Consider the following 17338-nt stretch of genomic DNA (forward strand, 5'->3'; position numbering starts at 1 on the left):
AGGAATAGTTCTGATGTGTTGACAGCATTTTGGATATATTAAGTTAAAGTAGAAATACCAAAATTACTTTCAGCTGTGTCTTTTAACGTTTTCAAATGTGTCTCCTAGAAAGTTTTAAATTTCTCCTGGGTTTCTGTCACATCTCTGTTGGATGGCAGCTCTGCAAGGTCATGTCCATGGCTCCATCGCCCAGACTGCCTGGTGCAGAGGGAAGCTGGCAACAGGTTTGTTTATTGAATAATGAGGAGTTATGAAAAGAGAACCCAGTGACCTTTTCCCAAAGGTTAATTACTTCATGTTTGGCAAAGAGGTTCCCCAGAACAGGGCATGGACAAGGTCACCCCGGAGCTTCTGAAACAGCTCCCTGCTCCAAGACCGTGACCACGTGCTCCTGGGTGTCCCTGATATCTGAAGACTTTAGGATGCCAAGCCCTGTATTTCTCACTTCATGAGGAAATAGGCGGTCACAACATTTCACAGCCCAGGCAGCAGTGTCACCTCTCTGGAATCCAGGGTGAGCCAAGCTTTCCAGCACTGGGGAAAAGGGGCAGGGCTGGGGGGAGATTGCAGTCAGGACAGGAGTGGGGAGCAGGAGGAGGAGGAGCAGAAGGAGGAGGAGGAGGAGGAGGAGGAGGCGTGAGAGGAGCAAAGGGAACTTAGGGAGGGAGAGAGGTGGTTGGGGGTGGAAAGGGAGATGGAGACAGAGAGGAGGGGTAGAAAGAGGAGGAGGAGCCAGGGGCGGGGTCAGGGAGCAGGTGGGGTTGGGGGTACCCAAGTAGGATAAATGCACAGCTGCCTTCTGGCCTGGGCTTCCTGCCTCAACCTCGTGCTTCTTTGCTCTCGGGGAGATCCCGCTCCTTGCTCTGTGTTCCAGTAGACCATGGCCTGGCCTATGCGTGCCCCACTGCTGCTGCTGACTGCCTTGGTGGTGGTCCTGGCCAGGAGTGCCTTGGCCCAGTCTAGGAGGACCTCATCAGGCGACATCCATGCTGCAGACCTCAATGACAAGAGTGTGCAGCGCGTCCTGAACTTCACCATCAGAGAGTACAATAAGGACATCAGTAAGGATGAGTACTACAGCCGTCCCCTGCAGGTGATGGCTGCCTACCAGCAGGTGGGTGCTGCCACCACCCTGGGGATCCTGAGTCCCACCCCTGGGATTTGTTGTCCCACCCCTGGGATCATTCTCAGCAAATCAACATTATCTAAACCTCAGACTCATTCAGCTTTCCCTGACTGTCTGCTGATGGCCTTCATGCCCTAGGACATTCCCGGGCCATGAGTGCAGTTCAGCCCTGTCCCGTCCCCTCCACCTCTTTTAACCTGCAGCAGCCGCTGGGTCTGTGCCGTGACCGTGCCATTTCCCAGGGTCCAGCAGGTGTGGGTGGAGACTGTGCTGACTCTGGGTGGGCTTGGTGCTGCTCAGGATGAGACTCATGCCATGAGGCTCATCCTCCTCCCTGAGTCCTCTCCACAGAGGCTACACCAGAGCCTGGCTCCTTGTCCAGCAGAGCCCTGCTTCCCTCCCAAGTCATGCCCCTGGGCACAGCCCCTTAGGGCTAGCGGCCTCCACCCTCAGGCCAGCTGACCACTCCCTACAGCCCAGGACTGCTGGGTTCCTGCTGGAGTGGAGCACGCCTGACCCTGCCTCTACCAGCTGATGCAGTTAGACCTCAGCCAGATGAGGACAGACAGCAGTCACCCAGCAGAGTGGAGGAGGTGATTGAGTTTGGAGGGAGAGAGCTTCAGCAAGGCGACCAAGCCCAGCTTGACCTGTGTCCCATGACAGAGCAGCAAACAGTGACACAGCGACAATAGGGCTGTATGGCCCGCCAGCCCTTAGAGCTCCTCCATCTTCTCTTGGAAAGTCAGAGGAGTCCAGACCAGCCCTATTTCTCTTCCTGCAGCCCTCTCCCTGCACATGAGGGGCACTCCCTGGTGCCATGGTCCCTGCTGGCCTGCACCTCCCTCTCAAGTGTGACACTCCCTTGGAGTGAAGCACAGAATGATGTAGATCTTTGGGCCCTGGAGCCTGTTTTACAGAGGAGCCGACTGACACGGGAGGGATCACAGGACTTGTGTATGGTTCCACATGGCAAGGTCTAGCACCCTCGTCCCAGGGTCCCTCATCCCATGCTTCTCCACTGTCTGACAAGTCATATCTGGGGGTGGCACTGTACAGGGAGAGTATTCAGTTCTCTTCTGAAGTTGCAACTGTAAGACATGCAGGTGTGTGACTCATTTGAGAACTATTGCCTCCAAAATCACACCTGGAATGGAGGCATGTGGGAAGCAATGTTTATTGGCCTAAAACATCAATGTATGTGAGCATCTCATTTCCTACTGATAAATGAGGAAAAATACCTCTGGGTTAAATGATGGGAATAAGATGCTCTGTGGACTGAATGCCAGGAGCTGGAAGTTAGCTGAAATGTCACCATCAGGTAGCAGAATTCAGTTAATTATTTGCTGTGGGAAGGAGCATTCACTTGGTGTTTAGTCCCTGCCCTGCAAGCCTGGCACCAGGACTGCTTCTTTGTCCCTCCTGGCTGGCTCCCTAGAGCTGTGCCTTCTGTTCCTAAGTCCAACAAAGGGGGTTTTAGGCCCCGGCTTCCACCTGCCCTGCCCCTGCTTCTCCTCCCACTGGGCTGCATGAGACAGCTTGCTTGCCACAGCCACTCTGAGCAGATTAGAGGGAATTAAATGCCTGTTGGCTGAGAAGCCCTGGACCTGCCCCAGCTCACCTGACAACAGCCTCTCCAAGAACACAGGATTTCTTCTGAGGTCTCGGCTCAGGGCAGAGCCACACATTCCTTGTCATCTCCTCACCAGCCCGAGCACTTTGAGTTGCAATTTCCAGTTGCTTGGTTCTTGGGCCCTCGCCCCTCTCCACACCATTCCATCTGCACATACATAGGCATCTATATAAACACAGTACCCCTGCCAGCCAGTCAGTAGGAGAAGGTGGCTTGTGTGCCTTTTGGATAACAGTGTGGGCAGCATCAAGCCCCAGGCAAGCCCAGTGACTCAGTCACAGGGAAGTGCCTGTGTGTGCATGAAACTGACAGCATGCTGTCCCTGCTTCCTGCTCTTCCACGCGTGTAGGTCGTGGATGGGGTGAACTACTACTTCAATGTGAAGTTCGGTCGAACCACATGCACCAAGTCCCAGCCCAACTTGGACAACTGCCCCTTCAATGACCAGCCAGAACTGAAAGAGGTATGTGCCTGATGTGGGTCAGGGCATCAAGAACTTCAGAGCAGTGTGTGTGTGTGTGTGTGTGCACGCGCACGCACCTGTACTCCTGTACATGCTTTGGAAGGCATGTGTGCATGTGTGCAGACACTTGTAAAGCCATGTATGCAAGGATGTGGTCACGTGTATGGGAAGACGCATGTGTGCTTGGCATACATGTGCAGACGGGTATTGTGAAGTGAATGAATGTGTGTGTGTGCATATGGAGTTTTGTGTGTGCATGAATGTATGTGTGGGATGTATACACACATGGGTATGCATGTGGAAAGGTGCATATGTGTGCATACATGAGGAAGGGGCACAGGAGTGTGTGTGCACGTGTGTGTGGATGTGTGAAAGAGTATGTGGATTCACGCATAGATTTGTGTGGTTGAGGGTTGCTGTGAGTTTATATAGATGCCTTTGTGTGTGCAGATGGAGTGGTGTGGAGGGGGTGATGAATTTGATTTGCTAGGAAGACTTTAGCTTAGTAATGGTTACTGGGAGGTCAACTCTGCCTGCTTTGGGGTGTTGCTTATTGGACTGGAGGAAGCAGGTGCTGGGCTGGGTTCTGGTCAGAAAGAAGAGGCTCTGTCTAATCCCAGCCTCAGGCACCTGCCTGTAGCCACAGCCTCTCTGAGCAGATTAGAGGGAATTAAATGCCTGTTGGCTGAGAAGCCCTGGACCTGCCCCAGCTCACCCAACACCAGCCTCTCCAATAACACAGGATTTCTTCTGAGGTCTCGGCTCAGGGCAGAGCCACACTCTCCTTGTCATCTCCTCACCAGCTCGGGTACTTTGAGTTGCAATTTCCAGTTCCCTGGGTTCTTCCCTCTGGCCCCTCTTAGTGCTGGCCTGGGTGCTGGGGGTGGAAGGAGCGGGGGAAGTGAGCTGCCTCCCCCTGCCCTGCACCCCTGGGGCTCCCGAGGCCATGCACAGGCTGCTCCTCACAGGGCTGTGCTGGGACAGGAATCCTGCAGCCTGGGGTGGGGGCCCAATGACACCTGATGACTTGGAGCCTTGGGAGGGGCGATGGAATAGTCACTGCCCAGTTGGGTTCAGTGCCCTGGAACTCGGCAGGGGTGGGTCGGGGTCGGGGGCAGTGTCTCATCTCCATCCATTCTCACCCCCATTCTGATGTCCCATTCCTGGGCATCTTTGGCTTTAACTGTAACACACACTCATTTTCTCCCTCTCTTTCCTTTCACAGGAAGAGTTCTGCTCTTTCCAGATCAATGAAGTTTCCCAGGAGAATAAAATTTCCATTCTGAACTACAAGTGCCGGAAAGTCTAGGGGTCTGTGCAAGGCCACCCACACTGACCACCTGCTACTCCCACCCCTGTAGGGCTCCCACCCCTGGACTGGTGGGCCCCGCCCTGGGGGAGATCTTCTCATGCGCCTGCACCAGGAGACACAGAGAGAAGGTGACAGGAGGCCTTTGTTGCTCAGCAGGGAGCTCTGCCCTTGCTCCTTCCTTCTTGCTTCTCATAGCCCCAGTGTGCAGTGCACACTCTCCCAACTCCTGCAATTAAACAGTAGCATCACCTCCCTCAGTTCTTGGCTGTCTGGGGATGTGCTCACAGGCAGGGTTTCTGAAGTTCCCTATGAAGCCTCCTTGTCCTGCTGGTGTGGAGATCAGAAGAGTATCTAGGAATTGACGTGGCCACAGTAAGGCTGTCAGGGGAGCAGGTGCTATAGGAGACCTGAGTCTCAGAGCAGCGAGACAGCAGCCAGGTGCTGGGAACCCAGGCCTTCAGCTGCAGCAGCCCCTGGTGAGGGGGTCAGGGAGAGCAGGGTGCCCAGGCTACTGGCCCCAGAAGCTGGGCTGCTGGTTTGGCCTGAGCTCCTGGTCAGACCAAGAGGAAGGGGCTGGCTGTGTCCACAAGCAGGGGCCAGGCCTCGGTGGAGCTCGCCAGGCCGTAGATTCCATCTGTGCTCGCAGAGTTGAGCAGACTCCAGGGACTGAGCTGCTCTCATCAAATCCCCTAGACACTAAATAGATAGCGATCGATGTCTGCTTCTTTCCACAAGAGACTTTAGGTGCCGATACGGAAACAAAGTCCAAAAGTGTGTGTCTGTGTGTGTAACTGATTGGAAGTAATGCCAATCAGACCAAAGACAAGCAAGATCACCCAGAGAAAGCAGCGCCTGCTGTCATCCATCCTGGGAGGGTGCCCAGGCTGGGTGATTTTGTCAATTCACACCCACCAGCCTATTCTCTGGACTTGAAGTTTTAAAAAGTCCTCATATCAAACTTAATATTAGGGTTAGAGAAGTTAAAACACAAATGGGACTGGCATGAAGTGGACTGTGTTTTCCAAGGAGGATGTTTCCATTAATAAAAACAATCTTAGTGTCAGCATCATTCATAGAATAGTAGATATTTGCGCCTCTAGCAGGAGGCTACAGTCCTAAGTCACATGGGCCCAAGCCCACATAGTCCTTCTCTTTGCTATTTTAGTTCAGAGAGAAGGGGGTGCACCCCTCAGGACAGGAGGTACCTCTGGTCCAAGGCTCTGAAATGCCTTCCCCACTCACAGCTGCATCGACCAAGGGTGGCTGCCATGAACACTGAGGGGGAAATGACAAAGGGGAAGCTGTTGAAACAGCCCTGAGGCCAGCACCCACTGTGCCGCACCTAGGAAGCCAGGAGGAGAATGGTCTGGCAGGGAGCATGGGCAGCATCTGCTTCCATTTGCTCTCCACCCCCATGGGATTTAACCGAGTGTGTGATGTGGGAAGTGAAGCAGTGCCCAGGCAGCCATGAGAGGGGGAGTCAAATCTGGGCCTCATGCTCTCAGTGGAGGGTGCATTTAGTGATTCAGGCTTCTACTGGGAGAGAGGGGCCGAGGGCAGAGCAGCAGGTGCACAGATGTTGTGGCCGGGGCAAAGTCTTCCCTGCAGGGAGGCGCTCATAATTTTCCACGTGGATGAAGCGTTTTTTAACCAAAGGAACTACCATCCAGGCACACAATGAACACTGATTTTTTGAAAAACAGTCCCTTTCTGACCCAATTCTCTCTACCTTGGGGAAGATGGTGTGATGTTGGAGCTCTGCACAGGACTCCCCCCACCTTTTCCCTGAGTGTCTGCTCCCTAGGAGCAGAGCAGGATGTGGGGAAGCTGAGAGTGAACACGTCCATCTGCTGGGCACTGAGCTGTGTCCTCGGAAGAGGGTAGAGACGGTTCCTGATCAGGTCATGCTAAGCGTCTTCTAAGAGTTCCTTCAGAAAAAATCATGCACCAGATCATAGGTAAAAGATGGAAATGGCAGAGGTTGGAAACCCCTCATCCAGCATAGAGAAATCACTCTGGAAGGAGGAGTGAGTGGATCGGAGGCCTGGGAAGCAAGAGACAGCACAGTCTTTCCTTGGGCAGGTGGACACTCCACAGGACCACAGACAGAGCAGGTGCTGCAGGGCCTGAGGCTCATACAATATGGGGGATTTCTGTATGAAAAATAGAGCAATATTAGCAATACAAAAGAAAGCACAAAAGTTAATGTTTATTTAGGAAAAAAAATGAATTATGGCAAAGATACTCACTTTTTAAAACATTGAGATATACTGCAAACACCCACAAAATCCAGAACATAACAGACATCCTAGTGCAGTCAGCCACCAAAATCAGTACTGTAGTCAACACACTCAGTATTGGGTTGCTGCAATAAGGGAACAAAGTCACAACAAGGATCTTCAGATGACTCAACAAACAAAGGAAAAATGGTTATCACAGGATTGGAGGAAGGGATTTTGAGGCTGGATTGATGCACTCAGAGCATGGCAGGCCTCTGTGTAAAGGAGCCAGGGTCAGGTGTGGACTGCAAAGTGCACCCCGCTCCTCCTACATCCTCAGAACCCATAAGGTTCAGCCAGATGTGGAATGTTCCATCCAGAAACCCCTTCTCTGCAGCTCTGTTCTTCTGTGTAAAGATGGACCCAGATCCTCCAGGCAGTGGGATGTTCTTCTCAGTCATAAGCAAAGATTCTGACAGTCCTGACGCTAGAGAACAAGGTCTTCCATTGAGTCAGAAAGCAGCCAACAGCCAAGGCAGAGGCTGTTTGACAGTTCAAAGCTGCAGCTTGAGAGAAACATTGTTTCCTGTTCATGATGCCACTGGCTTTGACCCCATCAGTCCATCCATCCACCCTGCAGAAGAAAGGGCAGATTTGCCCTTCCTTAATCCACATGATTTTTACTGTCTCATATAATGTTTTTATTTAATTAACTAGTTGACACAACTCTGTAATATTTTCTCCCTATGTTTCCATATTCAGCTAATGAATCACTATGTGCCTCATCATAAGACATTGAATTTGTAACAGAACTTTTATAAATACAGCAGAAAGATAAACCAGTCTTTCCACTAACAGCTTGATGATTTGTGAACTTAATGGTTCATAACATCCTTTTTGTGCTTCAAAACTCATATTGGTAATATCAGGCAATATTTCCTGATTGTTGTCAAATTCGGAAAAGCCTCTTGCAGTTTCCTTTCATATGTGAGCGCTAAGATTTTAGTGCTGTCTAAATTTTCTAGACATAAGAGTGATGATCTTAAAGACTCTTTGTATTAACAATGCTCACCAACACAGCATTTTTAAATGGTCACTGTTGTGTGGTGCGCTTCAAAATTGTGCAAACGTATCATGATGTGCTATGTTGATGTGCTCATTGAACGTGCAGGTGTTTGTCCTGGAAGAAGTATCTCTTCAAGTCATCTCACCTGTTGGTCACGGTTTTACATCTCTGTTGACTGCAGCTGAGAGGGTCATCAGGATAAGAGGGGAGGGACGTCAGGCCCGCCCCTCCTGTCTGTGCCACTCACACACATATGGGCAGACTCCAGTATTCTTGCATAGTGCGTGGGCAAAGGGGGACGTGAGGGAGGAGACAAATCCACCAGCCACAAAAGTAGAAGAAGACATGAAGAAGAGGTGAGGGAAGGAGAAACCATGCAGAAGAAACTGCAGAGGCCTTGGGACCTGCTGAGAGGCTTTCAACCACCTGTAAACTAAGTCCCTAATTAAAAATGTCTTCAATGCAAAGAGAATGCTGTACCCTCATGATAAGAAGCCCCTGGGTGAGGCAGTAGCAAGGTAGTTGCAACAGCTCCAGACATCACATCATCAACACCAACATCCAAAGGCAGAAAGAGCCTTGGAAAGAGCCTCTGTTCCACACCTACTTCCTAAATGTGAGGAGGCTCCTCCCTGGCTCACCACCTCTGCAGTCTCATTGGCTAGGGCTGGGTCACATGCACACCCCCTACACCAATCCCTATTAGGAATTCACATCATCCATTGTGTCACCAGCACTCAGTGAAACCTGTGGGTAGGATGGCAGCATCCTGGTAATAGCACAAACTTCAGCATGATCGAAATGATGACATGACTGGAGAGGGAATAAATAAATTATGCACACATATGATGGAGCTATCATTAAGAAGAATTACATAGCAATAAATGTGTTAAAAATGAAAAAAATTTTTTAATACACTTTGAATATATTATTTTATAGAAAACAAGATCTATATGGTATGTTAATACAAAGCTCTTTCCAAAAGTGAAACTAAACACACATGTATGTGTGTATATAGACATGTACACAGACATATACACATATCTATACACACAAACACATCCGAGGGAAAGAGAGAGAGAGAAAGGGGGAGAAGATGAGAAGAGAGAAGAAAAAGCAAGAGGAGAAGAATTTTGCATTTTTATGTTTCATTTGAATGTTATTACAATGTGCATATGTTCTAATTATTTTAAATGTCATCCATGGGTGTTTGGGTGATGATATAGGTTGTTTATCATTGTACCTCCCTATGTCTGCATTTTAAAAACTAACGAACGCTATGACTAGATGTCTACTGGTGTGGTTGACATGCCTGCATATGCTTAATAGCACATTAATTACGAGTGAATCAGGAGTTGATTTTCAGCATCAGGGGTTTCCCCTGCCCCCTAAGTTGCAAAAGTCATTCAGTATTCAATACATTTTTCCTTGTTTTTCATGACACTATTTCTGGATAGATCCTCTCTCAGCTACACTGTGAGCTCCTGGGGAAAACAGTATCTTCGTTCACATTCCCTAAGGAGCGTTTACTAGCAAAGAGCTGACCATTCCTGTGGACACAATGATTGCAATTAGCAGGTGGACTCCAGTTTGGATTTAGAGTGCTTGATCTATTTCATTCTCCTGTATTCTACTCCCACTGAATGTAAGGAGGAGGTAGCCTGCTGCTCAGTTACGTTGAAAGTAAGAAACATCCAACTTTGAAGAGGTTGGTCTGCACTTAATTTCAGCACAAGTTTGGAGCATTCGATTCACATCTCAGCACCCATACTTACACATTGAAATGGTGCGCAGTCAGTGATCTCATTAGGAATCTGATGAAAATTGTAGAAATGCTGTGTGTGTGTGTACACATTTCGGCATAAACATATTCATAAACTTCAGAGTACAATGGAGTTTCTACAAGCTCTTGATGAACTCTCATATTAAGGGACTTTGTTCTGGAAACCTCACCAGCCATTGTCAATTCCCTTCCTCTTGCCTGTTCCTGAGTGCAAAGACTGAAAGTATCAGGCAATGGACCAATGGACTTCCAAGCCTTCCTCACCCCTGGGGAAATAAAGCTCAAGTCCAGCCAACAACTGCTAAGCACTCGGCCAGGTTACTACTAAGAGAGTATCTGCTGGATAAACAGAGAAAGGCCCCTGAGGAGAGTTCTCTCTCTCTCTCTCTCTCTTTCTCTCTCTCTCTCTCCTCCCTCCCCCACCCTCCTCTCATGACCTGTGACCTCCTCCTGCTCCTACTCCTCATCTTTCCGGCTGTAGTGTGGGACAGGATGCCTAGGGCTATGGTGTCCAACTCTGTGAACACCACCCCCACGACCTTTGGTAAATAACCAGTGTCGTCATGGTCATGGGAGAGGCAGCCAGTGTTTCTCAGGACTCCTGCTACCTGCAGCCAGGACGCTCCTAGGAGCGATGGAGCTGACACATTACTGTCAGTCCCAGAGCCAGGGTGACAGATGAAGCTTACTGTGTGATAAGAACATAATTAAGCTGAAAATTACATGACCTGACACCTTATCCTCAACCTACCTCCTACTTATTTACTTAAGAGTTCAAGCGGTTTCTGGTACCTGCCCAACCTTCCTCATCAGATGGATCAAAGAAAATTATATGAGTGAAAATATTTCACCAAGTCCAATACAGATGGACACTTTGGTTTGCATTTCACTAGGGATGAAGAGGGGAAAAAAGACCCAGCTGAGCAAGAGATTTTTGGGAACAAGTAACTTTCCAGACGAAGCATTGGTTTTCTTCAGCAGGTCTCAGGTGTGAGAACATTTGCATCATCTGTTGAAGGGAGATATCCAATCTCCTAGACAAAAATGTTCCAAACTTTCACAAACTTAACACCCCCTGTAGTTTAAAAGGCAGGATGTTTGTGATGTGGGTCCTGACTCCACCATCTCTTGGTTAGGGTTCCTGGAAACAGACTCAGATGGAGATTCCTGGGCAAGAGGCTCACTGAGGCATGTGCTGGGGAGGCAGGGCCGTGGGGTGGGGCAGAGGGAGAAGTCAGGCAGGTGTGCAGCTCAGCAGAGGCCATAGCCAGGCCCGTGGAGAGCTCTGCAATGGGGATGGCCTCAGAGTGGTAGCACACTGGGGCAGAAGAATCAGGCCTTTGTATTCCCATAGAAGCCATTTATTTGAAAGAGGAAGTTCCAGGAAGGGCATGAACTTGGACAAAGCAGCTTCCTTTGACTCAGATCAATGCCCACAGAGGGAGTCAGCTGTGAGCCATCAGTGGCCACACTCCCAGAAACTGAGAGAATGAAGTCTCACTGGTAAACGGGAAACTGGGGGAGGCAGCACCACTGAGAGAGCAAGAGATGTAATCTCCAGGAGACTCAGTTAATTTATCTGTACAATGGGAAGAATTATTACCATTACTGCACAGGATACTTTAAGAAATAAACGAAAGAGTATATTTGAAAAGTGACACTGAGCCCTGCATTAGGTTATGTAATCATTGGTTAGTAAGATATGCACACAGCAAGGGGATAAGATGGGTGACACCTGGCAGCATTTCATGTGCCCCCGTGTGAGGCACAAATTGTTATTCAGCAAAGGCCTCTTAACCAACGCTTAGGTGCCTTGTGTGATGCTGAGTCCCGGGAATAAAAAGATACATAAGACATGATCTCCTGCAAATGCAAAGAGGTGTATTACTGAGTTAGCTAAAGATATGGGAAACGAAAAGACAAGATTATTCTTATTTGTAGAAGATTTCTTCATGTGTCTAGAAAGCTCAGAAGAATCAAGTTAAATGTTATGAAAATCAAGATGGGTATCTGGCAACATGGCTGAATCCCTGGCAAAAATTCAAACATCAGTAGTTTTCCTAGAGTTAGCAAAAACTAATTGGAATGTGTGAATAACAAAATCTCACCTCTAGAGGCAAGAAAATGGACAGCAGTATTTTTAAAGAGAAAGGTACTTTGTAAAATACTCTTGAAAATATTCACAACAATGTTACTCATTATAGCCTAAAAGTAGAAGCAACCCAGATATTCACTGATAGACAAATGGATAAAGAAACTATTATATACCCACACAATGAAATATTTTTCCATCTTATAAAGAAAGGAAATTATGACACATGGCACGATATGAATGAACGTTGAGGAAATTATGCAAAGTAACATAAATCAGACAAGAAAAGGACAAATACCATGTAATCCACTTATATGAGCTACCTACAGTGGCCTCATTCACAGAGACTTAGAATAGAATGGTGGTAATTAGGGCTTAAGGGATCGCGAAAACGGGTAGTTAATGTTTAATGGGTACAAAGTTTCAGTTTGAGAGGATAAAAAATTCTTTCATTGAAGAATGGGGATGTTTGCACACCAATGTGATATACTTAACGATGTAAAACTCAATGCTTAAATACAACTAAAATGACAATTTTCATGTTATCTATATTTTATCATAATAAAATATTTTTAAAGATATGAGCAAGTTCTTTGTGAAAAATAAAAATTTACTGAGAAGAGAGATAAAATATAACTAGAGCTTTTGTTTGTATGGGAAGAACAAATAAAGTGAAGATAATAATTTGTTTCAAATGAATCTATAGTTAATTGTGTTCCATTCAAAATATGTGATAATAATTTTGAGGATACTAAAAGTCACGTGGAAAAATAAACCAAAATAATTAAAAATATTTGGAAAATTACTCCTGATGCCTAATATTAAAATATATTACAGAATTAAAAGGATATGATGATGATGCAAAATAAACACTGCACACAAATCTGTTGGTTATTCCCTGTTGTGGCCGTCAGTTCACAGCCTATTTTGAGAAGCACCACGTGCTGAGTGCTCACATGGTGCTGGGTGTTGGGGAGGCTGCAGACAGCAACAACCCCCAGGGATGGGCAGCCGTCATGCCAGGCACCACCAAGGAAGAGCCCGCCCCAGCCTAGGAGGATAGAGGTCCTAGGGAAGGGGGCTTCCTGTGAGTGATGACACCTGTGCTGAGACTGTGGCCTAGGAGTGAGAATGAGGAAGAGGCTCAAAGCAAGCATTTCAGAATGAGGGCTAGAAAGGAGGCTGAGAGGGCACAGTCTGGCAGGGGTCTGCAGGATTCCCTTGTGGAGGGTCTCAGTGTGGGAAGTGCAGGCTGGAGGGGGCAATGCCTTGTGCCCAGCAGGGCATTTGAGCCACACTAGTGAGATCGAGGGTGGTTGCCCTATAGTTTTAAGCAGAGAGCAAAATATCGAAAGGGGTGTTCAAGACACAGCACTCAGAGCTTTGGGGCAAATGCAGCAGAGAAAGTCATGTGTTATTCTGTCAATTGTGACAACATAGATGAACCTGAAGGACATTATGTTAAGCCAGACAGAGAAAGACAAACATTACATCATCTCAGTTATATGTGGGATCTAAAAATCCAAACTTACAGAAGCTGAGAGTAGAATGGTGATGACCAGGGGATGGAGCAGGGGGAACGTTGCGGAGATGTTAGCCAACACATCTGTATTTCTTGATATAGAAGAACATTATACTATATTAGATAGAAAAAAAAAGACAAGGAATAATCTAGGTGGCATTATCTTGATATATAAAGAGAGAGAGAGAGTAGAAAATGCTAACAATAGTTATTTCTGGATATAAGAGGGGGAAAAAATAACTGACAGCCTCAAAGCCAAGGTTGTGGAGCAAGTAGGAGCTATCACACCTTGATGGGAAGGTAAGATTGTACAGTCACTTTAGAAATGTTGGTTATAAACTGAAGTGTACACTAACCCTATTGATTTTTGTGTGAATGCAAGAACATTTGTTACACTTTTTCTGATTATAAAAAATTGAAATCAACAGTCTTAAAAGGAGCCAAGACTCAGGGTGCATCAGGACAGAGAAGTGGGAACTGTGGGAAAACAGGGGTATTGAGCACAGTAGCTGGGAAAGGGCATGGGGTCTGAGAACCGCAAGAGACTTTTGGAATCTGAATTTGCCAACTGAGTGTGAGAACTATGTGACAGAGCTTCCATCCTGGGTGCCTGGCTGCTGGTGAGATTATCACATGAGATAGTGAGTTCATTTGTGGAGGTTTTGAAGTTGATTTAAGCTTCCCAAAGAGCTGGAAATACGGATGTGAAATTAGAAGAAGTTGGATCATATTTATATATAATACATATATATTATATATAATCATATGATATATAAAATATAATATACATACATATAAAGATACCTTTAAAAGACAGGAAAGCAAAACGTAAAACACTCTGAGTTGTGGCGAAGGAAGAATAAAATTTTAGTGCACAAACTAGAAAATGTAGAGGAAATGGACTGGGCACAGTGGCTCACACCCATAATCCCAGTACTTTAGCAGGCTGAGGCAGGCAGATCATTTGAGGTCAGGAGTTCCAGACCAGGCTGGCCAACATGGTGAAACCCCACCTCTACTAAAAATATGAAAATTAGCGAGGCATGGTATTTCACGCATTTAATCCCAGCTACTTGGGAGGCTGAGTCAAGAGAATCATTTGAACTTGGGAGATGGAGGTTGCAGTGAGCTGAGATTGTGCCACACATTCCAGCCTGGGTGACAGAGTGAGACTTTGTCCCAAAAGAAAAAAAAAGGAAAGAAAATGGAGAAGAAATGGATAAATTCCTGGAAACATATATCCTTCCAGGATTGAACCAAAAAGAAATTGAAATCCTGAGCAGACCAATAATGAGTAGTAAAATTGAATATGTAATTTTTAAAAAAATCTCAACAAAATAAGCCCAGAATCAAACAGGTTCACTAGAGAATTCTATGAGATGTACAACAAGGAAGTGATAGTTATTTTACTGAAATCGTGCCAAAAAATTCAAAAAGAAGGGAATCATCCCTAATATCCTACAAAGTCAGTGTCACCCTGACACCAGAGCCAGGCAAAGACACAACAGAAATAGAAAATTACAGACCAATATCCCTGATGAACATAGAAGCAAAATTCCTCAACTAAATAGTAGCACACTGGTCCAGCAGCACATCAAAAAGATAATGCACTACACTCAAGTGGATTTGATTCAAGGGATGAAAGATTGTTTTAACATCTGTAAGTCAATAAATATGATTCACCACATAAACAGACTTTAAAACTAAAATCATATGATCATATCAAAAGATAAGTAAAAAGTATTTGACAAAATACAGTATCTCTTCATGATAAAAATTCTTACCAAACTAGGCATACAAGGTGCATAACTAAAATATAGCTAAAAATAATAAAGGCCATATATGACAAACCCACAGCCAACATCATACTGATTGGGTTCAATTTGAAAGCATTTCGCCTAAGAACTGGGATGGGACAAGGATGCCCACTGTCCACTCATTTAACAGAGTACCAGAAGTCCTAGCAAAAGCAATCAGGTAGAAGAAATGAAGAGCATCCAAATTGTAAAAGAGAAAGTCTAACTTTCTCTGTTTGCCAATAATATGGGCTTATACCTAGAAACCCTTCAAGAGTAATCCAAAAGACTCCTAGATTTCATAAATGACTTTACTAAAGTTTCAGGACTCAAAATCAATATATAAAAATCAGTACTTCTATACACCAATGATGATGAAGCTTAGAGCCAAATTAAGAGCTTAAGGCCATACATAATAGCTACAAAAAATAAAATACCAAAAAAAAAAAACCATTTAATCAAGGAGGTACAAGATCTCTCCAAGGAGAACTACAAAACACTGATGAAAAAAATAGATGACCCAAACAAATGAAAAAACATTCCATGCTCATAGATTTGAATAATCAATATTGTTAAAATGACCATACTGACAAAAGCTTTCTACAGACTCAGTGCAGTTCATATCAAATTATCAATATCATTCTTCAGAGAATTAGAAAAAAAAATCCTAAAATTCAATCCTAAAATCCTAAAATCAAGGCAATCCTAAGCAAAAAGAATACAATTGGAGGTATCACATTATACTACAACGCTATAGTACGCAAGACATCAGGACCCTGATATTAAAAACAGACATATAGATCAATGGAACAAAATAGACACATAGAAATAAAGAAATGTACCTCAATCAACTGGTCTTTGACAAAGTTAAGAAATCAAACATTGGGGAAAGGATACCCTATTCAATAAATGGTGCTGGGGTAATTGGAGAGCCACATGCAGAAACATGAAACTGGACCCTTATCTCTCACCATATAAAAAAAATTAACTCAAGGTGATTAAAGACTTCAATGTAAGAACTGAAACAATAATATCACAGAAGATAACCTAGGAGAAATCTTCTGGATATTGATCTAGGCAAAGAATTTATGACTAAGTTCTCAAAATGAAGCACATCATCAACTACCTTAGACAAATGGGACTTAATTAGACTAAAAAGCCTCTGCACAGCAAAAGAAATAATCAATAGAGTAAACAGATAACCTACAGAATGAAAGAAAATATTTGCAAACAATGTATCTGATAAAAGGCTAATATTGAGAATCCACAAGGAACTCAAATAACTCAATTAAAAATAATACCATTAAAAAGTGGGTATAGTGCCAGGTGTGGGGGCTCACGCCTGTAATCCCAGTACTTTGGGAAGCCGAGGCAGGCGGATCACGAGGTCAAGAGTTGGAGACCAGCCTGACCAACATGGTTAAACCCCATCTCTACTGAAAAAAAAAAAGAAAAATACAAAAATTAGCCGGGCCTGGTGGCACAAGCCTATAATCCAAGCTACTTAGGAAGCTGAGGCAGGAGAATCACTTGAACCCAGGAGGCAGAGGTTACAGTAGCCAAGATCAGGCCATTGCACTCCAACCTGGGCAACAGAGCAAGACTCTGTCTCAGGAAAAAAAAAAAAAAAAAAGTGGGCCTAGGAATACAACTTACAAGAGATGCGAAGGACCTCTTCAAGAAGAACTGCAAACCGCTGCTCAAGGAAATAAGGCAGGACACAAACAAATGGAAAAATAATTCATACTCATGGATAGGAAAAAGTAATTTATAGATTCAATGCTATTCCCATCAAGCTACCATTGATTTTCTTTGCAGAATTAGAAAAAACACTACTTTAAATTTCATATGAAACCAAAAAAAGATCCCATATAGCCAAGCCAATACTAAGCAAAAAGTACAAAGCTGGAGACGTCACACTACCTGATTTCAAACTATACTACAAGGCTACAGTAACTGAAACAGCATGGTACTGGTACCAAAACAGATATATAGACCAAGGGAGCAGAACAGAGGCCTCAAAATAACACCACACATCTAAAACCATCTGATCTTTGACAAATCTGACAAAAACAAGCAATGGGAAAGGATTCCTTACTTAATAAATAGTGCTGGTAAAACTGGCTAGCCATATGCAGAAAACAGAAACTGGGCCCCTTCCTTATATTTTATACAAAAATTAACTCAAGATGGATTAAAGACTTAAATGTAAAACCTAAAACCATAAAAACCCTAGAAGAAAACCTAGGCAATACCATTCAGTACATAGGTATGGGCAAAAACTTCATGACTAAAACACCAAAAACAATGGTAACAAAAGCCAAAATTG

At 45.2% G+C, this 17338-nt stretch overlaps 1 protein-coding gene across 1 annotated transcript; it reads left to right on the forward strand.

Annotated features, from left to right (window-relative positions):
• The first annotated feature begins 780 nt into the window (after window positions 1-780).
• Window positions 781-5424, forward strand: CST5 (cystatin D). The gene is made up of 3 exons (XM_007961975.3): window positions 781-1114; window positions 3106-3219; window positions 4445-5424. The coding sequence occupies exons 1-3, from the start codon at window positions 881-883 to the stop codon at window positions 4526-4528; spliced, it is 432 nt and encodes a 143-aa protein (XP_007960166.3). The 5' UTR covers window positions 781-880; the 3' UTR covers window positions 4529-5424.
• The last annotated feature ends 11914 nt before the right edge of the window (window positions 5425-17338 follow it).

This window comes from Chlorocebus sabaeus, chromosome 2 (genome assembly GCF_047675955.1).
Source record: "Chlorocebus sabaeus isolate Y175 chromosome 2, mChlSab1.0.hap1, whole genome shotgun sequence".
Taxonomy (NCBI): Eukaryota; Metazoa; Chordata; class Mammalia; order Primates; family Cercopithecidae; genus Chlorocebus; species Chlorocebus sabaeus.

Bases quoted from the DNA above. Each gene is read 5' to 3' on its own strand.
- CST5 (XM_007961975.3), top strand. From the start codon at position 881: ATGGCCTGGCCTATGCGTGCCCCACTGCTGCTGCTGACTGCCTTGGTG. The intron at 1,115-3,105 runs GTGGGTGCTGCC...CCACGCGTGTAG, and splicing joins TGATGGCTGCCTACCAGCAG to GTCGTGGATGGGGTGAACTA. The intron at 3,220-4,444 runs GTATGTGCCTGA...TTCCTTTCACAG, and splicing joins ACCAGCCAGAACTGAAAGAG to GAAGAGTTCTGCTCTTTCCA.